The following is a 26,722-nucleotide window of genomic DNA, read 5'->3' on the forward strand; positions in this document are numbered from 1 at the left end:
TTGTCATTTGAATAGTACTTTTATTTCAGACAAGTGATGAATGTACATCAATGTAAATGTAATTTTAAAAAAAAACATAACACTTTTAAAATCCCAAACACACACAAAATCAAGATTCACGCAAACTCAGTCCAGTTATTTTCATTTTCCATCAGCTGCTTGCCTGATAAAGATGGAATTGAGAAAATGGTGACTTAAGGTTTAAGACTTAAATCATTGCATCTGGCAAACAAGATTTCCTTTCATTTTGATGAAAGAAGTCTTCTTAGAAATGACTTACAATAGAGTCAATGCTCTCAATGTTGTTTCTATGTTTTGAAGAAACATTTACAATGTCACGATGGGTGTGAGAATGAATGTCCTATGAGCCTTCTAATGTATTTATTTCTTAGATTATGTTGCTGTATCAGTTACGTTTGCATACTGTTTAAATCCAGTTGTTTTAGGTTGTACTAGATATCTGAAAGCATGACCTACTAACATAATACAGGTGGGGAATACACACAGGATGAAATCAGGTTACAGCAGTAAAGAAACAATGGGAGTATCCCAGCAAATATGAACAAAGCACCTTATACAGCTTGGGAATGTAGGTGGAAGACATTTACAAATGTTGTCCCATTGCATGAAGATGATACTATATCATGTTTTTCCCTTTAAATACAATTTAGGATAGTCGAGAGGCAAGTGTGTGTAATACGAGGTAGACTGAATACACAAGCACCTAGTTCCTCAAGGATGGTAGGCTACTTTGATTGAAACACGTGCATGGCTTTCATTTGCATCCCTACGCTGTGTTTGCATTGATTACACATTAAAGATAGATAGTTCGCAAACTGAAACAGAGCTCCAGTTTTGAAATAGCAAAAGTGGCTTAATAATGTGCAATATCTGTATCCTATTTGTTTCATGATGCCCCAGATGGTAAACATTGTTCTGTATCGATGTTCAGGTGGTGCGTCTACTGCATAAAGTAAGCAGTGACTTTACTGAAAGTCTTACGGTAGGTTCAGGAAGTGCAAGGAAGAAGCAGAACTAGAATCAAATAAGTTTGTGCTATATATTAGAAGTATCATTCAACTCCTGTTAGAGAGAGAGAGAAAGAGAGAGACTGATCAAATAAAAAGGTTGTATTCAGAAACGGTGCATTAGATGATGACACAAAGCCACATCAGATCGAGAGAGTTTGTGCATAAAATAAAATAACCTAAAGCTTTTATAATCAAGTGTCTCTAACTGCAGATAACTGAGATTCTGTGCAAAATTGTGCAGCTTTCCTCAGCCTGCCTGCCTTCCTGGTTGCCCAGGGACCTCTGGAGCCGGCCTTCAACACTCTGCATCCGCGTTCCCGTTGAGTGGGTTGGGCCCTGCGGAGAGGCTGGGAGAGTGTGTGGTATGCGTGTCCAACTCCACAGTCAGACTAGGGTTAAGATGGCTGATTCCGTTGGGCTGTGGTGCCCATTTCTCAGGCTTCTGCTCCTCAGGCTCCTCCCCACTGTTGGAACACACAACAAGGATGAGCAAGTCCTCCTTTCAAAAGTCCTTCACATTTTCCTACATGTATTTTGCACCAAAGAATCCTTTTGTTTGAAAATAAGCGAATTGCCCACTTTGATTCTTATGGTAAAAAAACACACAATACATGTTTTGTTGTCACACACCGAATAGGTGAAATGTTTTGTTGTCACACACCGAATAGGTGCAGTGAAATGTTTTGTTGTCACACACCGAATAGGTGCAGTGAAATGTTTTGTTGTCACACACCGAATAGGTGCAGTGAAATGTTTTGTTGTCACACACTGAATAGGTGAAATGTTTTGTTGTCACACACCGAATAGGTGAAATGTTTTGTTGTCACACACCGAATAGGTGAAATGTTTTGTTGTCACACACCGAATAGGTGCAGTGAAATGTTTTGTTGTCACACACCGAATAGGTGAAATGTTTTGTTGTCACACACCAAATAGGTGCAGTGAAATGTTTTGTTGTCACACACCGAATAGGTGCAGTGAAATGTTTTGTTGTCACACACCGAATAGGTGCAGTGAAATGTTTTGTTGTCACACACCGAATAGGTGAAATGTTTTGTTGTCACACACCGAATAGGTGAAATGTTTTGTTGTCACACACCGAATAGGTGCAGTGAAATGTTTTGTTGTCACACACCGAATAGGTGCAGTGAAATGTTTTGTTGTCACACACCGAATAGGTGCAGGGAAATGTTTTGTTGTCACACACCGAATAGGTGCAGTGAAATGTTTTGTTGTCACACACCGAATAGGTGAAATGTTTTGTTGTCACACACCGAATAGGTGAAATGTTTTGTTGTCACACACCGAATAGGTGCAGTGAAATGTTTTGTTGTCACACACCGAATAGGTGCAGGGAAATGTTTTGTTGTCACACACCGAATAGGTGCAGTGAAATGTTTTGTTGTCACACACCGAATAGGTGCAGTGAAATGTTTTGTTGTCACACACCGAATAGGTGCAGTGAAATGTGTTGTTTTACAGGGTCAGCCATTGTAGTAGGGCGCCCCTGGAGCAAATGAGGGTTAAGTGCCTTACTCAAGGGCACATTGACAGATTTTTCACCATGTCGGCTCAGGTATTCAAACCAGCGACCTTTCGGTGACTGACCCAACGTAGTTGTGCCTATCATATCTGGGCCAATTTAGCTGAAATAATTGACATGAGGATGGTCACCATGGTAGATGTACATTACCTGACAATGCATCCATTGGTGACCGGTGCCTCAGAGTAGACCTCTTTCTCAGACAAAGAAGTGCGGGACCTCCTGTCCTGCCAGGACCCTGCTTGGGGCTCTTGGCAAGAGTCTGACCTGCACCTGGCTGCTACGGCTGGGCCAGGGCCCCTTCCGCTGGGGGAGGCTGGCTCTCTGGGGCTCTGCCCAGGCCCTGGTCCTGTAGGCCCCTCTGACTCTTTGCCTGAGCTGTCGGAGCTGTGGGAACTCTGGCTGTGCCTCCCGTTCAGGCTGTCAGAGGACGAAACCTTGCTTATTTGTCCGTCCCTGCTCTCATCTGAGGGAGAGAGACAAAAGGGTTAGTAGCTACATGATGTAAGAGAACAGCATGTTCACTCTCTCTGTGGGTTATTATCTCCAGTAGATTACTATGTGATCTAGGAGCATAAACAATCACATATTTGATGAGCGTTTCACAACGTAAACAGTAATGCAAGCTTTTACTAGCCACACTGTTGGCCTAACATCTAAACATAAGTTCAGTACACTGTAGGCCTTTCATCTAACCATAGGTTCAGTACACTGTAGACCTAACGTCTAACCATAGGTTCAGTACACTGTAGGCCTAACACCTAACCATAGGTTCAGTACATTGTAGGCCTAACATCTAACCATAAGTTCAGTACACTGTTGGCCTAACATCTAACCATAGGTTCAGTATACTGTTGGCCTAACATCTAACCATAGGTTCAGTACACTGTTGGCCTAACATCTAACCATAGGTTCAGTACACTGTAGGCCTAACATCTAACTATAGGTTCAGTACACTGTAGGCCTAACATCTAACCATAGGTTCAGTACACTGTAGGCCTAACATCTAACCATAGGTTCAGTACACTGTAGGCCTAACATCTAACCATAGGTTCAGTACACTGTAGGCCTAACATCTAAACATAGGTTCAGTACACTGTAGGCCTAACATCTAACCATAGGTTCAGTATACTGTTGGCCTAACATCTAACCATAGGTTCAGTATACTGTTGGCCTAACATCTAACCATAGGTTCAGTACACTGTAGGCCTAACAACTAAACATCCAGTACACTGTAGGCCTAACATCTAACCATAGGTTCAGTAGACTATAGGCCTAACATCTAACCATCCAGTACACTCGGTTGTCCCAGGACATATTCAAAGGCAAAGATATTTTAAGAACTGGATACAAAGACTGCACTGCATCATTCTTCCTGAATTCACAACACTGTGAATGTGGCTCACCACTAATGAATAGTGACATCCTGCATGCTCTGGCCTATAGTTTAATGATTAGAGTGTATGCATATGATCATGACAGGGTCTACTGAGCCCTCTGGTGGTGAAATGTAGAATAGTCAAGGCTAGAATGTGCATCTCTTTTTCAGCAGGCCACTCGCATAGTCTGTATATACCCACCAGTAATGGTTGATGTCTTTTAAATGCTTTATGAGCATGAGCCTTATTTCCACTATTTTTGTCAATCATATTCACATCAATAGGTTTAGGCTACTACATGATACTAGAATGTCCCCTACACCCGTCATGAGGTGGCTACAACCTAGCCCATGAATGAAAGTTTACAACGTAGTTGTGCAAAGGCCGAGATAATTGTTTGAGTAATCAAGGTGACAGACAGTGACACATTCAATGCCGCCTTGCACACTCTTGCCTGCATCTAAGTTATCCAGAGTGTAATCATTAGTCCAACAGTTTCAAATGACAGTTTCTATTGGACAAATTCAGGTATGTTTTGTTACGTTTGCTTCCGTTAAAGAAATGTTTTTTCAACAGAATCGGCGGAATGAATACACCCCTGATCACGTGTAAACAGTTCACTTTCATAGCAACCCACATAAAAACAGCATGATCAGTTTGCTCATTGTCTATATAATTCCTTCTCGCAACTATCTACGCGCTCTCCACCTCTCACCTATTCCCTTCACCTGTGGACTTCAGTGCACAACACATAAGCTGTCTGTGACCAGGCGAAAAAACCTTTCCAAGCCAAAACTTCATATCATGACCGCTAACCGCTACACACAGCCTACATTGTTGTCACGTCATAGACCGTCACCATAGCTACTAGAAATAACACGTTAGTAAACCCGCTACAATCATGCAGTACAGTGTACAGTCAGCAGGAAGCAGTTTAGCAGATACACCGGTGGGCCCCAATGATAATAAATTAATGAAATCAAAAGCTTACCTTGACTTGGAATAGTTCCAGTGTTAGATAGCCAGCTAGCTAACATAGCATCCCTCTCTGTTTGAGATGGGTGTTTGAGTAGGTTAAACTAGCTAGCTGCATTCGATGCTAGCTAAGTAAGTAAAAGTGAAAAAATATACTGTGAAATCCAGCTAGCTCTCTCTCTTGCTTCTCCTTAATTCTTGGAAGGAATTCATTTGTTCAAAACTGTTGTCTTTCTCTCTCTGAGTCAACTAGTCACCACATTTTATGCACTGCTGTGCTAGCTAGCTGTATCTTATGCTTTCAGTACTAAATGATTTCTCTGATCCTTTGATTGGGTGGACAACATGTCAGTTCATGCTGCAAGAGCTCTGATAGGTTGGAGGACGTCCTCCGGAAGTTGTCCTAATTACTGTGTAAGTCTATGTAAGGGGTTGAGAACCACAAGCCTCCTAGGTTTTTTATTGAAGTCAATGTACCCAGAGGAGAAGCTATCTGTCCTCCAGCTACATCATGGTGCTACCCAACAGAGTGCTGTTGAGGCTATTGTAGACATTATTTGCAAAACAGTGTGTTTTAATCAATTCATTGGTGACGTGAATATATTTAGTATAGTTTTATCTTTGTTTCACTATTTAGATTTTTATGAAATTCACTGAGGAGGATGGTCCTCTTCTGAGGAGATTATGCTGATACCCATTTTAGGAGAATGAAGAAAGCCAAACAAAGAAATGGTTTTGCTACCTCCTCCAGAGTCACAGGCTTGTTTACGTCTCCTCCTAAGGATGACCTCCAGCTCACTGCTGACAGGGCTCTTCCCTGGGGGGGACGGGACCGACTCCTGAGACCCCCGACTGGGACTCTTCTTCACCGTCTCCTGGGGGGGGGGGGGGGGGGGGGGGGGGTCCAGAAATACAGACAACATGCTTTACAGTTGGTAACAGATATAATTATATAACATATGTGTTTCCTCACTTCTTAAAAGCATATATGAGCTTTTATAATAAGGCTAATAAAATAAAACAAAACACTTCATACCAGAATGCCTTTCAGTTCTTCCATGGCACTCTCCTGTGGCATCTTTTCTTCCATTACTGGAGGTTTCTAGGGGTTGAGAGAATGCTATTAATACATCAACTAAGTTAATAAACAGGACATAACACACATTTTCTTTTGTGCTCACGCACACCTCGGGCCTGGCAGCTGGTGTTAACTTTTATCACATAGCTGGTCTACATTAGAGAGAAGAAAGGTAAAAGCTGGAGGCCATTTTATAGATTTTTCTCCTCGGGGCCTGTAAGTTGTCATGGTGATGGTGTCAATCAATATAAAAGAAATGACATGAAAGCGACAGCCATGTGGTGTCTGTCAGTCTACACTGTGAGGTAATCCATGGACAATGTTACACAAAGAGAAAGAGCCCATTCCAAAAGCCAAACCGAAGACTGGTTTTAGTGAGAGATTAATAACAGAACTGCTATAAATCCATTTCACTCTAGTACCATATGATGTGGATTATCCCTGTGATGTGGGGGTTAGCATGTTGTTGTTGGGGGGTGATTTTAGGATCCCGAGAGACTTCACCGTCACAAAATTGATGTAAAAGTCAATATACTCACTTTTACGACCCCTCTCTTTGGGGAGACAGTCAGTTGATTAGAAAACATGACATGGATGGAAAGATAAGGGAGTAATCAGTTTGAGAACATTAAGTAGAGTCTATATTTCCACAGTTTGACAACATTAAGTAGAGTCTATATTTCCACAATTTTCCAAGACAATTATTTAAACAAAACATGAACTGTTGACCTCTCCACCTTAGTGTCTCCTCCCTTGACAGGCCTCAGAACCACTCCATGTTTAATCCTCTCCATCATCTCATTGACTGCCTTCACTTTGACGTTGTCTGCACCTCCCTCTGCACCTCCTTCTGCACCTCCTTCTACAGGACAAGGAGAGAGACAGAGGGTTTCATGGACAATATTGTAAAGATGTGTGATTTTAAAATAAGAAATTTCTCAATTATGAATGATTTATTTCAATCATATTCTTGAAATTCTATATTATTCTGACAGGTGTAGATTTGATTCTAAGTGATTTCAAATGTACCAGGAGCTTGCTGTAACTTTGGGGATCCCCCCTTTGAACTCTTGGATGATTTCCTCATGATTGCAATCAGTGAGCTATTGAATGAAGAGTGTAAATTAAAGTATGATTAGACAGGTTGGTGGTTAGAGCATTCATTTCTCCATGCAAGCCTGTACACAACATATTAACAGACTATTGTCTTACCTGAGGGGGTTGCAGCGCGATGGGGGAGGGGGTGGAGGAGGAGGAGGGGGTGGCGGTGGGGGTGGAGGGGGCTGGGGAACAGGGGCGGGGGTTGGGGCGATCCCTGGTACAGGGCCTGGTGAGGGCTCAGTGCTCTTCTGGACCTGCAGCAGCTCTTGCACTAAAGATGTAAAAGACAGATGTGTTAGATGAAGCCTGGGTCACCAGTCTTTTAACATGAGAAGATGGACAACTATCTATTCCACTGGTACTGCTGGAGACGTATTCGTTCACAAAGCTGTAGGAATAAAATCTGTGGGTAACCCACAGGGTGATGTGATTGACAGCCCGTAGGTGTCCTCCTCACCTCTTTTCTCTAGGTCACGGTTCTTCTTCTCTACATCCTGCAGACGTCCCTCTGTCTCTCTCTTCTCCTCCTCCATCAGTTCCAGCTGGCTCTGCAGCTCTGCTATCTGCTGTTTCAGAGAGTACTCCTGTAGCTCAGCCTCCAGAGCCTTCACCTACATGGATATGAATGGAGATCCAGATTGACTATATTTTAGTTGGACTGCACATAATCGCTGATCTACAAATCATTTTGCACCCCAAATAACTACACATTATGTGATCAAGATGAGCAATTCTGCTTTTTTTGACTTGTTGAAACTCGTTTTGGTCTCTAAAGACCTTCAGAGTTGTTAATTCCAAGCACCACAAGGTGAGACCATATAGGAGTGTGTGTTAACGTTCACTCTACAACACCTGGCATTTTCACCAAGAACATTTTGAAGTGCTGTGTAAGAGAAGCCTTGAGCCTTGTGATTAAACATGTATTGATTTCACTGAAGCCCTTCTGTTGTATCCTCCTTGTTCTTCTGACAACACACCCTCTCCTCTCCCTTGCCAAGGATGGGCATTTAGGAACGAAGCTCTGCCGCACACTAGACAGACAGTCTCAGACATACCTACCTTCTGGTGATGCAGCAGTCTCTCCTGCTCCAGAGTCTTGGTAACGTTAGCCACGTCCTCCAGAGCCTTGATCAGCTGCAGGCTGGGCTCAGCGTTCTGCAGCAGGATCATACTCTGTCTGTTAGCCTCTTTCTGCTTCACCAACATCTGCAGGAGGAGAGAGAAAGAAGGAAGGAGGGGAGGAGGGAAGGGAAGGGAATGAGAGGGTGTTTTAAAATAAAAGAGACCCAGGTTCTCCAGATATGGAAGCATTAGACTGTAACATGAAGCAGGATAGGGAAGCATTAGACTGTAGCATGAAGCAGGATAGGGAAGCATTAGACTGTAGCATGAAGCAGGATATGGAAGCATTAGACTGTAGCATGAAGCAGTATATGGAAGCATTAGACTGTAGCATGAAGCAGGATATGGAAGCATTATTCTGTAGCATGAAGCAGGATATGGAAGCATTAGACTGTAGCATGAAGCAGGATATGGAAGCATTAGACTGTAGCATGAAGCAGGATATGGAAGCATTAGACTGTAGCATGAAGCAGGATATGGAAGCATTAGACTGTGGCATGAAGCAGTATATGGAAGCATTAGACTGTAGCATGAAGCAGGGAGTAAGCAGGCGTTGTTTTTATCTAAATGGTCTACAACAACCACAGCCAGCATTCTCCAGAGAACCCCCTCTTCCTCTCCAGCCTCAGGCCAAGCAGCGTAACAGTTAACAGTACACCACCAGTATTCCCCCAAGCATATGTGTGCCCTTCAAAGCAGTGCTGAGTCTGTGCTGCAGCTCCTCAGTCCCCAGACTAGGACTAATACTAGTACTGCTGCCCAGTCCCCAGACTAGGCCTAGCACTGTTGCTCAGTCCCCAGACTAGGACTAGTACTGCTGCTCAGTCCCCAGACTAGGACTAGTACTGATGCTCAGTCCCCAGACTAGGACTAGTACTGCTGCTCAGTCCCCAGACTAGGACTAGTACTGATGCTCAGTCCCCAGACTAGGACTAGTACTGCTCCTCAGTCCCCAGACTAGGACTAGTACTGCTGCTCAGTCCCCAGACTAGGACTAGTACTGATGCTGCTCAGTCCCCAGACTAGGACTAGTACTGCTGCTCAGTCCCCAGACTAGGACTAGTACTGCTCCTCAGTCCCCAGACTAGGACTAGTACTGCTGCTCAGTCCCCAGACTAGGACTAGTACTGATGCTGCTCAGTCCCCAGACTAGGACTAGTACTGCTGCTCAGTCCCCAGACTAGGACTAGTACTGCTGCTCAGTCCCCAGACTAGGACTAGTACTGATGCTGCTCAGTCCCCAGACTAGGACTAGTACTGCTGCTCAGTCCCCAGACTAGGACTAGTACTGCTCCTCAGTCCCCAGACTAGGACTAGTACTGCTGCTCAGTCCCCAGACTAGGACTAGTACTGATGCTGCTCAGTCCCCAGACTAGGACTAGTACTGCTGCTCAGTCCCCAGACTAGGACTAGTACTGCTCCTCAGTCCCCAGACTAGGACTAGTACTGCTGCTCAGTCCCCAGACTAGGACTAGTACTGATGCTGCTCAGTCCCCAGACTAGGACTAGTACTGCTCCTCAGTCCCCAGACGAGGACTAGTACTGCTGCTCAGTCCCCAGACTAGGACTAGTACTGCTGCTCAGTCCCCAGACTAGGACTAGTACTGCTCCTCAGTCCCCAGACTAGGACTAGTACTGCTGCTCAGTCCCCAGACTAGGACTAGTACTGATGCTGCTCAGTCCCCAGACTAGGACTAGTACTGCTGCTCAGTCCCCAGACTAGGACTAGTACTGCTGCTCAGTCCCCAGACTAGGACTAGTACTGATGCTGCTCAGTCCCCAGACTAGGACTAGTACTGCTGCTCAGTCCCCAGACTAGGACTAGTACTGCTCCTCAGTCCCCAGACTAGGACTAGTACTGCTGCTCAGTCCCCAGACTAGGACTAGTACTGATGCTGCTCAGTCCCCAGACTAGGACTAGTACTGCTGCTCAGTCCCCAGACTAGGACTAGTACTGCTGCTCAGTCCCCAGACTAGGACTAGTACTGCTGCTCAGTCCCCAGACTAGGACTAGTACTGCTGCTCAGCTATCACACTAAGAGAACGACAACAAACATGTGGAGATGTCAGCTATCACACTAAGAGAACGACAACAAACATGTGGAGATGTCAGCTATCACACTAAAAAAACGACAACAAACATGTGGAGATGTCAGCTATCACACTAAGAGAACGACAACAAACATGTGGAGATGTCAGCTATCACACTAAGAGAACAACAACAAACATAGAGATGTCAGCTATCACACTAAGAGAACGACAACAAACATGGAGATGTCAGCTATCACACTAAGAGAACAACAACAAACATAGAGATGTCAGCTATCACACTAAGAGAACGACAACAAACATGTGGAGATGTCAGCTATCACACTAAGAGAACGACAATAAACATGTGGAGATGTCAGCTATCACACTAAGAGAACGACAACAAACATGGAGATGTCAGCTGTCACACTAAGAGAACGACAACAAACATGGAGATGTCAGCTATCACACTAAGAGAACAACAACAAACATGGAGATGTCAGCTATCACACTAAGCGAACGACAACAAACATGGAGATGTCAGCTATCACACTAAGCGAACGACAACAAACATGGAGATGTCAGCTATCACACTAAGCGAACGACAACAAACATGGAGATGTCAGCTATCACACTAAGCGAACGACAACAAACATAGAGATGTCAGCTATCACACTAAGATAACGACAACAAACATGTGTACAAGTGAATAATTAACATGGTGCTTTAAGGTTTCATACAGTATAGTGACATTACCCCAGTCAACATGTCTTATATGAGTCTTCCCCTTCTTGCCTGCCTGCCAGCTGACCACCTGTTTGTCTGTCTACCTACCTGCATACCTGCCTACCTGTCTGCCTATCTACCTGACTGTCTGTCTGTCTGTCTGCCTGCCTGTCTACCTCGTGGGCGTAGGTCTCAGCCTTCACCCTCAGGCTCTGCTCCAAATCCAGCTGCTCCTTCATCTCCTCATACTCTTTAGTAGCCATCACAGACACTAGAGAGAGAGAGAGAGAGGGAGAGAGAGGGAGAGAGAGAAATTGAGGCATAACAACAGTAAAACACTAAAACACAGGCACTTGAGAAGGATGGGTCTAATTTAATTATCTAGCGCATAAAGCCTGAACCTGTTTACAGACCACTGTCTCTCTACCATAATGATGTCTCTCTACCACAATGATGTCTCTCTACCATATTGATGTCTCTCTACCATAATGATGTCTCTCTACCACAATGATGTCTCTCTACCATAACGATGTCTCTCTACCACAATGATGTCTCTCTACCAAAATGATGTCTCTCTACCACAATGATGTCTCTCTACCACAATGATGTCTCTCTACCACGATGATGTCTCTCTACCACGATGATGTCTCTGAAGGGAATAGGAAGATTGTGTAGCAGTAGCCTTGACAGTTGATTAAGGATGGTGAGACGGGAGTATCATGTCACTCACCTCTATTGAACCTCTTGATGGTCTTGCTTTGCTGCTCCATGGTTTTGTGAAGCTCCTTCATTTCAGCCTGCTCCTTCTCAGCCTTCAAAAACATTTCAAACAGAGCGAAAAGGCTGGTAAAACATGAACAATCAAGGTTTATGGTGCTTCAACATGGCTGAGAATATAATCTACTGTACACACACTGCATTCGGAAAGTATTCAGACCCCTTGACTTTTTTCACATTTTGTTACGTTACAGCCTTAATCTAAAATGGATGGAATCTTTTTTCCTCCCTCAACAATCTAAACACAATACCCCATAATGACATCACAATACCCCATAATGACATCACAATACCCCATAATGACATCACAATACCCCATAATGACAAAGCAAAAACAGGTTTTTAGACATTTTTGCACATTTATTCAAATTAAAAAACAGAAATACGTTATTTACAAAAGTATTCAGACCCTTTGCTATGAGACTCGAAATTTGATTCAGGAGCATCTGTTTCCATTGATCATCCTTGAGATGTTTCTACAACTTGATTGGAGTCCACCTGTGGTAAATTCAATTGATCGGACATGACACACAACTGTCTATATAAGGTCCCACAGTTGACAGTGCACGTCAGAGCAAAAAATAAACCATGAGGTCAAAGGAATTGTCCTTAGGAATTGTCCTAATTTCGTCGAGGCACAGATCTGGGGAAGGGTAACAAAACATGTCTGCAGTATTGAAGGTCCCCAAGAACACAGTGGCCTCCATCATTCTAAAATGGTAAAGGTTTGGAACAACCAAGACTTCCTAGAGCTGGCTACCCGGCCAACCTGAGAAATCTGGGGACAAGGACCTTGGTCAGGGAGATGATCAAGAACCCGATGGTCACTCTGACAGAGGTCTAGAGTTTATCTATGGAGATGGGAGAACCTTCCAGAAAGACAACCATCTCTGTAGCACTCTACCAATCAGTCCTTTATGGTAGAGTGGCCAGACAGAAGCCACTCCTCAGTAAAAGGTACATGACAGCCCGCTTGGAGTTTGTCAAAAGGCACCTAAAGACTCTCAGACCATGAGAAACAAGATTCTCTGGTCTGATGAAACCAAGATTGAACTCTTTGGCTTGAATGCCAAGCGTCACGTCAGAAGGAAATCTGGCACCATCCCTACGGTGAAGCATGGTGGTGGCAGCACAATGGTGGTGGCAGCATAATGCTGCCACCACGACCCTAAACAAAGTGGCCAAGACAACGCAGGAGGGGCTTCGGGACCCATCTCTGAGTGTCCTTGAGTGGCCCAGCCAGAGCCCGGACTTGAACCTGATCGTACATCTCTAGAGAGACCTGAAAACAGCTGTGCAGCGATGCTCCCCATCCAACTTGACAGAGCTTGAGAGGATCTGCAGAGAAGAATGGGAGAAACTAAAATACTGGTGTGCCAAGCTTGTAGCGTCATACCTGAGAAGATTCGAAGCTGTAATTGCTGCTGAAGGTGCTTCAACAAAGTACTGAGTAAAGGGCCTGAATACTTATGTAAATGTGATATTTCAGTTTTGTATTTTTTATAAATTAGTAAACATTTCTACAAACATGTTTTTGCTTTGTCACTATGGGGTATTGTGATGTCATTATGGGGTATTGTGATATCATTATGGGGTATTGTGATGTCATTATGGGGTATTGGGATGTCATTATGGGGTATTGTGATGCCATTATGGGGTATTGTGATGTCATTATGGGGTATTGTGAGGTGGGGAAAAAACACTTGAATCCATTTTAGAATAAGGCTGTGACATAACAAAATGTTTAAAACGTCAAGGGGTCTGAATACTTTCCGAATGCACTGGAAAAAAGATAAGACTATCTGAACAGAGATATTCTGCATTCACGCTCATATAATAGAATGCAAGTCCTCTCATCCGCCCTCAAAATCCCACCACAATCAGACAGAGACAAGTTCTGTGCTTGTCTGAGACAGACCTCCTGTGAGAGGTATTGATTGCCAGGCCTGGTAGTGGATACTCACCAGGGCTGTTAGCTCTTCAATCTGTCTCTGCTGATCCTGAAGCTGACAGGAAAGTATCTTCTTCTCCTCTAGCAGACTGCTCACTGTCTCCTGCAGCTCTGGACGGGAAGAAACAGGTTCCTGGGTGACACGACGTGATGACATCTCTTCACTACTAAGATTCTAACATATAGCTCTGTTACTCTGGCATTTTAACATGGTTTATCTTGCTACTGGAAATACCATTAGAAAAAACAACAGAAAGGGGAATCCTAATATGCTGTACAGGCACAACATAATTTCATTGCAGTCAGTCCATAACCCTGTCAAGACAAATCAAGACAAAGGTTCTGATATAGCGTTGACCTGCTGTTGGTACTGGCTGTAGGGGTCAGGGCTGCTGTCCTGTGTGTCTGTCTGTGTACGGGTCTGGTAGCTACCCGGTACTGTCTGTGTACAGGTCTGGTAGCTACCCGGTACTGTCTGTGTACGGGTCTGGTAGGTACCCGGTACTGTCTGTGTACGGAGCAGGGCTGCTGTCCTGTGTGTCTGTCTGTGTACGGAGCAGGGCTGCTGTCCTGTGTGTCTGTCTGTGTACGGGTCTGGTAGCTCCCCGGTACTGTCTGTGTACTGGTCTGGTAGTTACCCGGTACTGTCTGTGTACTGGTCTGGTAGGTACCCGGTACTGTCTGTGTACGGGTCTGGTAGTTACCCGGTACTGTCTGTGTACTGGTCTGGTACCTTTAACCTGCTGTTGGTACTGGCTGTACGGGTCAGGGCTGGTGTCCTGTGTTTCCGTCTCCTCTTCCAGAGGTATGCAGTCTGTGATACTAGGTAGCATCTCATCCAGACAGGGTCGAGACGACAGGCTCAGATACTTCAGCTTCCTGTTCTCACTGTTCAACTGGGGGACAAACAACACACACTGGATTATATATGATAAAGACAAATTAAATAAAGCTGATAACAGAGGTCGATAGCACACATCAAAATACACTGATTTAGCATGTTGATTGTTTGTGATATTGTAAAATATGAATGTACTGTTGCCTACACATCAGAGGCTTATGGAAATAAACATTATGGACACAAGCCTATACAAATAACCAACAGCCTAATGATCTCTAGTCTAGATCCATTTAACCACCTCGCAGTGTCAGTCTCTTACCTTGGTGGCAAGGGCCTCAACTACTAAGTCAAGCAGTGTCAGCCTCTGACCTTGGTGGCAAGGGCCTCAACTACTAAGTTAAGCAGTGTCAGTGTCTTACCTTGGTGGCAAGGGCCTCAACTACTAAGTCAAGCAGTGTCAGCCTCTGACCTTGGTGGCAAGGGCCTCAACTACTAAGTCAAGCAGTGTCAGCCTCTGACCTTGGTGGCAAGGGCCTCAACTCCTAAGTTAAGCAGTGTCAGTGTCTTACCTTGGTGGCAAGGGCCTCAACTACTAAGTCAAGCAGTGTCAGCCTCTGACCTTGGTGGCAAGGGCCTCAACTACTAAGTCAAGCAGTGTTAGCCTCTGACCTTGGTGGCAAGGGCCTCAACTACTAAGTCAAGCAGTGTCAGCCTCTGACCTTGGTGGCAAGGGCCTCAACTACTAAGTCAAGCAGTGTCATCCTCTGACCTTGGTGGCAAGGGCCTCAACTACTAAGTCAAGCAGTGTCAGCCTCTGACCTTGGTGGCAAGGGCCTCAACTACTAAGTCAAGCAGTGTCAGCCTCTTACCTTGGTGGCAAGGGCCTCAACTACTAAGTCAAGCAGTGTTAGCCTCTGACCTTGGTGGCAAGGGCCTCAACTACTAAGTCAAGCAGTGTTAGCCTCTGACCTTGGTGGCAAGGGCCTCAACTACTAAGTCAAGCAGTGTCTGTGTCTTACCTTGGTGGCAAGGGCCTCAGCATTTTCTCTGCAGGATTTTTCTATCTCCAGCTGGGTCTGCAGAACGCTCACCTCCTCGATCACCATTTGGGAAACTGGAATACAAAAAACATTACATTGCAGTTAGTTTTATTGTTTTATGGTACGATTTTACTCCTATTTTAAACAATGAATGAACGACAGAATGGGGGGCAATATGTCTATTGTGTTACTGTATTTCCCCTATTGAGCTATTCAGTTTCCCTCTATTTCCCCTTCTCCTTATTGATCTATTCAGTTTCTCTCTATTCCTCCTTATTGAGCTATTCAGTTTCCCTCTATTCCTCCTTATTGAGCTATTCAGTTTCCCTCTATTTCTCCTTATTGAGCTTTTCAGTTTCCCTCTATTTTCCCTTCTCCTTATTGATCTATTCAGTTTCTCTCTATTTCTCCTTATTGAGCTTTTCAGTTTCCCTCTATTTCTCCTTATTGAGCTATTCAGTTTCCCTCTATTTCCCCTTCTCCTTATTGAGCTAATCAGTTTCCCTCTATTTCCCATTCCCATATTGAGCTATTCAGGTTCACTCTATTTCCCCTTCTCCTTATTGAACAATTCAGTTTCCCTCTATTTGTCCTTATTGATCTATCAGTTTCCCTCTATTCCTGCTTATTGAGCTTTTCAGTTTCCCTCTATTCCTCCTTATTGAGCTATTCAGTTTCCCTCTATTTCTCCTTATTGAGCTATTCAGTTTCCCTCTATTCCTCCTCATTGAGCTATTCAGTTTCCCTCTATTTCTCCTTATTGATCTATTCAGGGTCCTTCTGGCGACAGACAGAACTTTAGCAGGGTCCATGTGACATTCTGATGTAACCAGATCACGTTTCACTGGAGACCAGGAAGGCTCTGGCCCTTTCAAGTAATTTATTAGTATTTACTCTAGCTACTAAATACTCTACAATCACATTGACTAAGGTCCATGTGGTTCCACTGAATATTTAAGCTTATCCTGAATTTCAGTGGTTATTTTTGTTTCAAAACAAAAGGCTACAGTACTTAAAATGTTCTTAAAATATTTCACGGGTAAATTAGATTGGGTGCTGTTGTTGAAAGGAAAAGAGGTGTAATCATTCTTCCATTTGCACATAACCATTGCATGTTGGCACACCCACTACACCTAGAACAACCACTACACCCACTACAACCCCAACATCCACAACACCCCCAACACCCACTACAACCCCAACAGCACCTACTACACCTAGAACACCCACAACACCCACTACAACCCCAACAACACCTACTACACCTAGAACACCCACAACACCCCTAACACCCACTACAACCCCAATAACACCTACTACACCTAGAACACCCACAACACCCACTACGACCCCAACAACACCCACTACAACCCCAATAACACCTACTACACCCACAACACCCCCAACACCCACTACAATCCCAATAACACCTACTACACCTAGAACACCCACAACACCCCCAACACCCACTACAACCCCAACAACACCTACTACACCCACTACACCCCCTAAACCCACTACAACCCCAACAACACCTACTACACCTAGAACACCCACAACACCCCCAACACCCACTACAACCCCAATAACACCTACTACACCTAGAACACCCACAACACCCACTACAACCCCAACAACACCTACTACACCTAGAACACCCACAACACCCACTACAACCCCAATAACACCTACTACACCTAGAACACCCACAACACCCCCAACACCCACTACAACCCCAACAACACCCACTACAACCCCAATAACACCTACTACACCTAGAACACCCACAACACCCCCTACAACCCCAACAACACCCACTACAACCCCAATAACACCTACTACACCTAGAACACCCACAACACCCACTACAACACCTACTACACCCACTACACCCCCTAAACCCACTACAACCCCAACAACACCTACTACACCTAGAACACCCACAACACCCACTACAACCCCAATAACACCTACTACACCTACAACACCCCCAACACCCACTACAATCCCAACAACACCTACTACACCCACTACACCCCCTAAACCCACTACAACCCCAACAACACCTACTACACCTAGAACACCCACAACACCCCCAACACCCACTACAACCCCAATAACACCTACTACACCTACAACACCCCCAACACCCACTACAACCCCAATAACACCTACAACACCCACTACACCCCCTAAACCCACTACACCCCCTAAACCTACAATACTCACTACACCTACAAAAAACCCAACACCCACTGCACCTCCAACACCCACTACACCTACAAAACCCACAACACCCCCTGAACCCACTACACCCCATACACCTACAATACTCACTACACCTACAAAAAACCCAACACCCACTACACCTCCAACACCCACTACATCCACTACACCTACAACCCCCACTACACCCCCAACACCAACAACACCCACTTCAGCCTCTACACCTACAACACCCTCTACACCCACAACAGCCACTACACCCCCAAAAGCCACTACACCCACAACATCCCCAAAAGCCACTACACCCCCAACAGCCACTACACCCCCAAAAGCCAATACACCCACAACAGCCACTACACCTACAACAGCCACTACACCCCCAAAAGCCACTACACCCACAAAAGCCACTACACCCACAACACCCACAACAGCCACTACACCCCCAAAAGCCACTACACCCACAACAGCCCCAAAATCCACTACACCCATAACACCCACAACACCCAGATAGCCATCATTTGTAAATTATTGAAATGCTACCCAACCAATGTTCCCTCTAAACTGCTTGTGTGCAGGACTGCAGTGCAGAATACATTTCAGCCAGAGCAGAGAAGCACGAGATGAAGCTTCACTCAACTTTCTACTGTTTCCCCTATTAGTGAACAATATCGACGTTTCCCTCTGCTGTGGGAATTGTGATCGAATCAACGCAGTGTTAAGCTACTTTCAATGCAACATTCCCGAAACAGAGTGCATTGGAGTAGGATTATATTGTATTGACAGGCACGACCGCTACTCAACCAGACCGGTGCGCCATATCCAATCAGAGCTGCATTATCCTTATACTGTATGCAAATAGACCATTTCCATGTATGAATCTGTGCCATTCACGTTGAACTGGACAATGCAGTATGTGCGGTTGTGAGAAGATGCGCTTGTTTTGAGATCAAAGTGAGAGCTGCATGTAGCCACGTGTGCACATTTTGTTAATATATTTTGCTAGTTAGCGAGTTATTAGCCCAGTTATAGCTAATTTCTAGTCGGCAATGGGGGAGTGGTTGCTTCCTACAAGAGCACAAAACGTATTTCTAGCCATCTTTGAAAAACTAGTCAGGTAAAGAGCTTTTTTTCTGTTTTAAAGGGGGAGTGTTGTATTTTCAGACGAGTAGCCAATAGGCAGAGGGTAGTATAATTTGTCTGATTCCCTGTTGTAATGTATGGGAATAATTCTATTTTGTTTCTTGCATCAAACCAACACAACAGTTTCAGTCACCTGCTTGTCTGAAGGACAAACTGATAAGCCCTGCATTATTTTTTTCAAAAGTCTCATGGAATGTCGGCCTACATTGAACACCACACATTGGCTGCTACTGCAGGCTGAATGACAGAACAGATATTTCCATGTTAAAATGTTATGGGATGCATTTTCTCCATTGTTTTTGATGGTAGGCCACTCTGATAGAACTACATTATTTATTTATTTATTTTTATTTTATTTAACTAGGCAAGTCAGTTAAGAACAAATTCTTAGTTTCAATGACGGCCTAGGAACAGTGGGTTAACTGCCTGTTCAGGGGCAGAACGACAGATGTGTATCTTGTCAGCTCGGGGGTTTGAACTTGCAACCTTACTAGACCAACGCTCTAACCACTAGGCTACCCTGCCGCCCCATTATGATCAAATAGCCACAGTTATAACTGTAACTTAAAGAGGGTACAGCCTCAGTGTTCACAATAAACGCGCACCAAAAAAATTGCACAGAATTCTTCACAACTTTCAAGTTTGTGCTCAGCAGACCTGATATTTGCTCAGTGTTGGAAAAAAAATGAGAGGGAACATTGCTCCCTACGCATCGTAGTTGATAGAGTGTATACTACTACAGTACATCTGGCCACTCAAAGGGAGAATCTGGTTTCATCTGTTTCATCAATCCAACTCGGGAGACAACAGCCTACCTAGGCTGCTAAACTCCCCCTGTCCTGCCGAAGCAGCCACTGTGTTTATTCATGTGCTATATTGTTCCGTTGCAGCAAGAAAACACAACATTTTAATGCAATATTCAACATGTTAATGCTTATTCATTCACTTGCTTTAATGCCTTCTGAACACACATGCCTCTGCATATTATCCCCGGGCTTGATTTACAACATTTTTACAAAGCAGTAGGTCGATCCTAACCCTGGCGTCTGACACTGAGCATGCATGAGTCCGTGAGAATTCTGGGAAAGGGGATAGGTGATTCTGCTTGTTATCACGCTTAGGAGCAGTAGGAAAGTTCTGCAACACACACACACACACACACATGATGACAGGCTGATCTCTATAGCTGTCCCACGGTTAAACTACTCCTCTCTGACTCCCTGGATAGTGGATCTCCACATGAAGACTAGTGGAAGAGCAGAGCTGGAGGGGCTGTGTGTCTGTATTGTGGTAGAGATTCTAGGTCAATAACTGCTCAATGCTCCTTGAGCTGAATGTTGCCTCCAAAAAAACCTGCCTTTTAACATGGTGTCATACACTCTGTAGAGGAGCGCTGAGGAAGGCAGTGCCTGTGTACCAAATGGCACCCTATTCCTTACATGGCGCACTACGTTTCACCAGGGTGTCATTTGGGATACAGACAGTGACTTACTCAGAGCTCCTCTACAGAGGCAGCAGAATATTATCCTAGACACCAAGCATGTACCGCTGTCAGGAGGGAGAGGAGCTAAGCTAGGCTAATCAGCAGGGATTGCAGAGTCATGCTGGCTCGCTGCGTCAAATGCTGCAGGCCTGAGTCAGCGATGTGGTCTTGGAAGTACTATTGTTGTTTGAATGTAAATCAGACATCTTCTGGTCCTAGCAAAGCAAATAGTTTATAGCCTATAATTACAGGATTTCAGTAATATTGAAAATAAGCTATCTTCATTTTCAGAGATTATATAGCTAATGGTAATTGTATGATAAATTGTAGTTGGTCATACATAGTAATATATCTTGTTTTAAGTGCATGTCAACTTGAAATTATATTTTAAAAGCTTATATCCCTATATTGACTAGAGTATAATGTACCTATAAAATATACAGTATCACTCTGAATGAAAGAACACAATAGAATAGATGCCAGACTGGAACACAGGAGCAGCCCCTCTCTTTCTCTAGTAATGAATCATTCATAATTGAGGATTTGAATAATGCAGTGAAATAACACGAGGTGTTGGCGTGGCGACTGTGGTTCAGATCAGCGAGATGAATGAATGCCGACCACAGCAGAGGACGGAGGAGAGACATAGTCCCCTGATTATAATAAGACCTGGTAATAACACGAGGTGTTGGCGTGGTGACTGTGGTTCAGATCAGCGAGATGAATGAATGCCGACCACAGCAGAGGACGGAGGAGAGACACAGTCCCCTGATTATAATAAGACCTGGTAATAACACGTTATTTTGCCCTAGCTGAAGACTCCTATGGAGTCTAGGAGTCTACAGTCATAATTCAGAGCAACCTGTCTTTAACTATCTATTGTTTAGGTTGAAAGGCCAGCAAACAAAATAGGCTGCCTCTCTGTTTAAAGACTGCCTGTCTGGGAAGCTGAAACTGGTCAGCAGAATTGGTTCCAGCTTGGTTGAGGAGAGAGACACACATCTAACTTTATTAGGTTATGTCAGAAAAATGATTTCATGCTGCACTTCAAAAGGTAAGAACTTCATACACAATTTACCGATCCTACAAAAGTGTCAAGCAGAAGCATTTCAGAAACTGGACTTGTAACGATACAGCCAACCATCTGAATGAAATGCTGATGACGCAATCTATAATTCAACATTCCCAAAGACAGCTAATTGAAAGCTATGAGAAAGTAGCACAACAACACGTTCATACTAATGTAACACTGAACGTTAAAACCTACAGTATACTGTAGCTGTGAATGTTGAATATTGAGTGATTATTGTCTTTCTTACCTCGCATAATGATATCAGACTCCAGCACTCAACCCTGTAACCTTGTTCCTTACCAAATCAATTGTTAATGGAGCTTCTGTAGTATTTTATTACATGTTGCTAGGAAGAACTGGGCAGGGTTGCCAAAACACAAGTCCATGACTATGGTTGGCTGAGGCTCCGCGTAGTGATGGAAACTGGGATACCTTCTTACACCCACCCATTCAGGAGCCAGTTTGGAGAGGCGGCCATCACCAGAGGGGTGTGTAGAGAGGTGTGAGGAAGGGTCATGAGTGTAACAGTAGTGTAAAATGTGTGGTGGGTCAGTGTCTGGAACTCACCTCTCTTGATGTGTTTCAGCTGGCTCTCTGCTTCATCTCTCTCTTCAGTCAGTCTCTTGCACTGAGGAAACAGAAATTAATGGGGTCACAAGAAAGTCATGTTCTACAATACGATCATATGCAGGCCACAGTCACCAATTAACAAACACAAATAGATCTCCATTCACAATCCATTTAAGTGTAGTTAATTGACTACAGTAATCCCATAGGCCTTCATTGTTATAGGGTATGAAGGATAGGACACTGGACTCACAACACTGACCTTCTGTCAACACAATGTCTCTATCTGTCACAGAATTTCAGTCTGTGGCAGACCCTCACAAACGTTTACAGATGCACCATTGAGAGCATCCTGTCAGGCTGTATCACCGTTTGGTTCAGCAAATGCCCTGTCCGCAACCGCAGGGCTCTCCATGAGGTTGGTGGGGTCGGCCCAATGCATCACCGGGGGCACACCTCCTGCCCTTCAGGACATATACAGCACCCGGTGTCACAGAAAGGCCAAGAAGATCCTCAAGGACCTCAGCCACCCAAGCCATGGCCTGTTCACCCCGCCATCCTCCAGAAGGCGAGGTCAGTGCAGGTGCATCAAAGCTGGGACCGAGAGACTGAAAACCAGCTTTTATCTCAAGGCCATCAGACTGTTAAATAGTTACCACTAGCCAACCACTCCCAAGTACCCTGCCCTAAACTTTAGCCACTGTCACTAGCCGGCTACCACCTGTTTACTCAACCCTGCACCTTAGAGGCTGCTGCTTATGCACATACACCTGGAACACTGGTCATTTTAATAATGGAACACTTGACACTTTGATAATGTTTCCATACTGTTTTACCCATTTCATTTATATATATGCTGTATTCTTGTCAAGGCCATCCTATTTAGCTATTGCTGTACATATACTATTCTATCCTATGTATTCTATATACTACATATTCTATCCATATACTGTCCATAATGTCTATAATATATATATATATATACATATATATATATATATATACACACAGTCAGTGAAAGTTTCTTCAAGTGCAGTTGCAAAAACAATCAAGTGCTATGATGAAACTGGCTCTCATGAGGACCGCCACATGAAAGGAAGACCCAGAGTTACCTCTGCTGCAGAGGATAAGTTCATTACTGTTGCCAGCCTCAGAAATTGCAACCCAAATAAATGCTTCACAGAGTTCAAGTAACATACATCTCAACATCAACTGTTCAGAAGAGACTGCATGAATCAGGCCTTCATGGTTGAATTGCTGCAAAGAACCCACTACTAAAGGACACCAATAATAAGAAGAGACTTGCTTGGGCCAAGAAACACAAGTAATGGATATTAGACTGGTGGAAATATGTCCTTTGGTCTGATGAGTCCAAATTTGAGATTTTTGGTTCCAACCGCCGTGTCTTTGTGAGACACCGAGTAGGAGAAAAGATTATCTCCGCATGTGTGGTTCCCACCGTGAAGCATGGAGGAGGTGTGATGGTTTTGGTGGCCTTTGCTGGTGGCACTGTCTGTGATTTATTTAGAATTCAAGGCACACTTAACCAGCATGGCTACAACAGCATTCTGCAGCTGTCACGACTTCCGCCGAAGTCGGTCCCTCTCCTTGTCCGGGCGGTGTTCGGCGGTCGACGTCACCAACCTTCTTTTCATCACTGATCCATTTTTCATTTTCCATTCGTTTTGTCTTGTCTTCCTTCACACCTGGTTCCAATCCCATCAATGACATGTTGTGTATTTAACCCTCTGTTTCCCCTCATGTCCTTGTCGGAGATTGTTTGATTGTATGTTTGTGTATTATGTGTTGGTGTGCGACAGGTTTTGTACACACTTTTTTATTATTTTGTTATTTGGGTTTTGGAGTTTTGTGAAGCACTGATTAAACAACTCCATTTATACCAAGTTCGATTCTCCTGCCCCTGACTTCCCTGCCACCAACACGAAACCATTACAGCAGCGATACGCCATTTAATCTGGTTTGCGCTTAGTGGGACTATAATTTGTTTTTCAACAGGACAATGACCCAAAACACACCTCCAGGCTGTGTAAGGGCTCTTTGACCAAGGAGAGTGATGGAGTGCTGCATCAGATGACCTGGCCTCCACAATCATCCTACCTCAACCAAATTGAGATGGTTTGGGATGAGTTGAAACTCAGAGTGAAGGAAAAGCAGCCAACAAGTGCTCAGCATATGTGGGAACTCCTTCAAGATTGATGGAATAACATTCCAGGTGAAGCTGGTTGTGCTAATGCAAAGAGTGTGTCATCAAGGCAAAGGGTGGCTACTTTGAAGAATCTCAAATATTAAAAAATATTTGGATTTGTTTGACACTTTTTCAGTTGCTACATGATTCCATATGTGTTATTTCAAAGTTTTGATATCTTCACTTTCATTCTACAATGTAGAAAATAGTAAAAATAAAGAAAAACCCTTGAATGAGTAGGTGTGTCCAAACTTTTAAATTGTACTGTGTATATACACACACAGTGCATTCGGAAAATATTCAGACCCCTTGACATTTTCCACGTTGTTACATTACTGCCTTATTCTAAAATTGATTAAATTATGTTTTTCCCTCAATCTACACACAATACCCCATAATGACAAAGCAAAAACAGGTTTATAGAAATGTTTGCAAATTTATAAAAAATTAAAACAGAAATACCTTATTTACATAAGTATTCAGACCCTTTGCTATGAGACTCAAAATTGAGCTCAGGTGCATCCTGTTTCCATTGATCATCCTTGAGATGTTTCTACAACTTGGAGTCCACCTGTGGTAAATTCAATTGATTGGACATGATTTGGAAAGGCACATACCTGTCTATATAAGGTCCCGCTGTGAGGTCAAAGGAATTGTCCTAAGAGCTCCGAGACAGGATTGTGTCGAGGCACAGATCTGGGGAAGCGTACCAAAGAATGTCTGCAGCATTGAAGGTCTCCAAGAACACAGTGGCCTCCATTGTTCCTAAATGGAAGAAGTTTGGAACCACCAAGACTCTTCCTAGAGCTGGCCGCCCAGTCAAACTGAGCAATTGGGGGAGAAGGGCCTTAGTCAGGGAGGTGATTGAACTCTTTGGTCTGAATGCCAAGCGTCACATCTTCAGGAAACCTGCCACCATTCCTAAGTTGAAACATAGTGGTGGCAGCATCATGCTGTGGGGATGTTAATCAGCGGCAGAGACTGGGAGACTAGTCAGGATCGAGGGATAGATGAATGGAGCAAAGTCCAGCGAGATCCTTGATGAAAACGTGCTCCAGAGCGCTCAGGATCTCAGACTGTGGCAAAGGTTTACCTTCCAACAGGACAACAACCCTTAGCACACAGCCAAGACAACACAGGAGTGGCTTTGGGAAAAGTATCTGAATGTCCTTGAGTGGCCCAGCCAGAGCCCGGACTTGAACCCGATCAAACATCTCTGGAGAGACTTGAAAATAGCTGTGTAGAGATCCTCCCCATCCAACCTGACAGAGCTTGAGAGAATTGAGAGGAGAAGAATTGGAAACTCCCCAAATACAGGTGTGCCAAGCTTGTAGCATCATACCCAAGACGACTGGCTTTAATCACTGCTAAAGGTGTTTCAACAAAGTACTGAGTAAAGTATGTCAATACTTATTAATATTTGATATCAGTTCTTTATATTTAATACATTTGCAAAAATGTCTAAAAACCTGTTTGTTTTTTTGCTTTGTGATTATGGGTTATTGTGTGTTGATTGATGAGGGAACTTTAAAAAACAAATAAAATGGTGTTGACTAGCATACTGTTAAAGGATGTGGCCCACAGATTTTATACTTTTATTATTATTATTTGTACAGTAGTATCACCCCTGTTTTAAATAGGCCCATTGTGTAATCATGCTTCAATTAACATTTTCTTTATTCATATTTTTTAAAAATGCTAATTTTTAATTAAGAAATAGGACAGGCCTACTTGGTGGGACCCTCATTTATAGTGCATAGGATTGCATTTGTAGAAACAACAAATTGGGTAGTATAGAAACATAAAAAATCACGGTGATAAAATTACCTATAAAATATAATGCTCCCAATTACCAAGCATCTAATCTGGTTTGTTCAACTGAGATCCAATCATTATTTTAGTGTGTCCAGCTAAGGACCCCAAACAAATCTAGCTACCAAAATGTTGCCGACACCGGGTTTTCCTAGAGGAGCGAGATTTTGGGAGGGGTCGGCCCTTTGATTTCTCTCAGCATAGTTTACGTACAACGAAGAAGCCAAACATTTCCATGGAAAAATAATAACGTGTCACCTTGATCTCGTTCAGACTACTATGTTACTTCTGTAATCTTGGAAAAATGTCTCAAATACACGTAACGGGAGAGCATCTATTACCTGCATTTTCTGCGTATCCCTCGCCTCTTCCCCACATCCCTCCATCTGCACCAGTCCGGATGATGAAGACTGTAGCATTATTCACCCCGGCCGATAACTAATCTAATATCTTGGCCTGTATAATAAATATCCTATTATAGAAAGAAAAGAACTAAGCTACTTCTAACAACAACTGGCAAGTCTACTGATACGCCTTAGAAATAAATAGCATTTTATGTCTATATGAGATGGATGACTGCTACCGCTATTCAGGCACACTGGATCCTTTCGCTGACAGCATCGC

The 26,722-nt window shown here is 43.8% G+C and overlaps 1 protein-coding gene across 3 annotated transcripts; it reads right to left on the reverse strand.

Annotated features, from left to right (window-relative positions):
- shtn3 (shootin 3) lies at positions 1-26,722 on the reverse strand. 3 transcript variants are annotated; one of them, XM_036943417.1, is made up of 17 exons: positions 26,440-26,722; positions 22,081-22,141; positions 15,572-15,666; positions 14,445-14,607; positions 13,725-13,822; positions 11,714-11,795; positions 11,160-11,254; positions 8,167-8,313; positions 7,565-7,718; positions 7,219-7,378; positions 7,036-7,109; positions 6,744-6,868; positions 6,546-6,560; positions 5,965-6,030; positions 5,671-5,803; positions 2,725-3,040; positions 1-1,495 (listed from the first exon to the last, which is right to left on the reverse strand). In XM_036943417.1, the coding sequence occupies exons 1-17, from the start codon at positions 26,515-26,517 to the stop codon at positions 1,327-1,329; spliced, it is 2,031 nt and encodes a 676-aa protein (XP_036799312.1). In that variant the 5' UTR covers positions 26,518-26,722; the 3' UTR covers positions 1-1,326. The 3 variants fall into 3 exon arrangements, with proteins under 3 accessions (XP_036799312.1, XP_036799313.1, XP_036799315.1); XM_036943418.1 differs by lacking the exons at positions 22,081-22,141; positions 26,440-26,722 and adding an exon at positions 18,620-18,913; XM_036943420.1 differs by lacking the exons at positions 22,081-22,141; positions 26,440-26,722 and adding an exon at positions 18,456-18,591.

Source organism: Oncorhynchus mykiss, chromosome 14 (genome assembly GCF_013265735.2).
Source record: "Oncorhynchus mykiss isolate Arlee chromosome 14, USDA_OmykA_1.1, whole genome shotgun sequence".
Taxonomy (NCBI): Eukaryota; Metazoa; Chordata; class Actinopteri; order Salmoniformes; family Salmonidae; genus Oncorhynchus; species Oncorhynchus mykiss.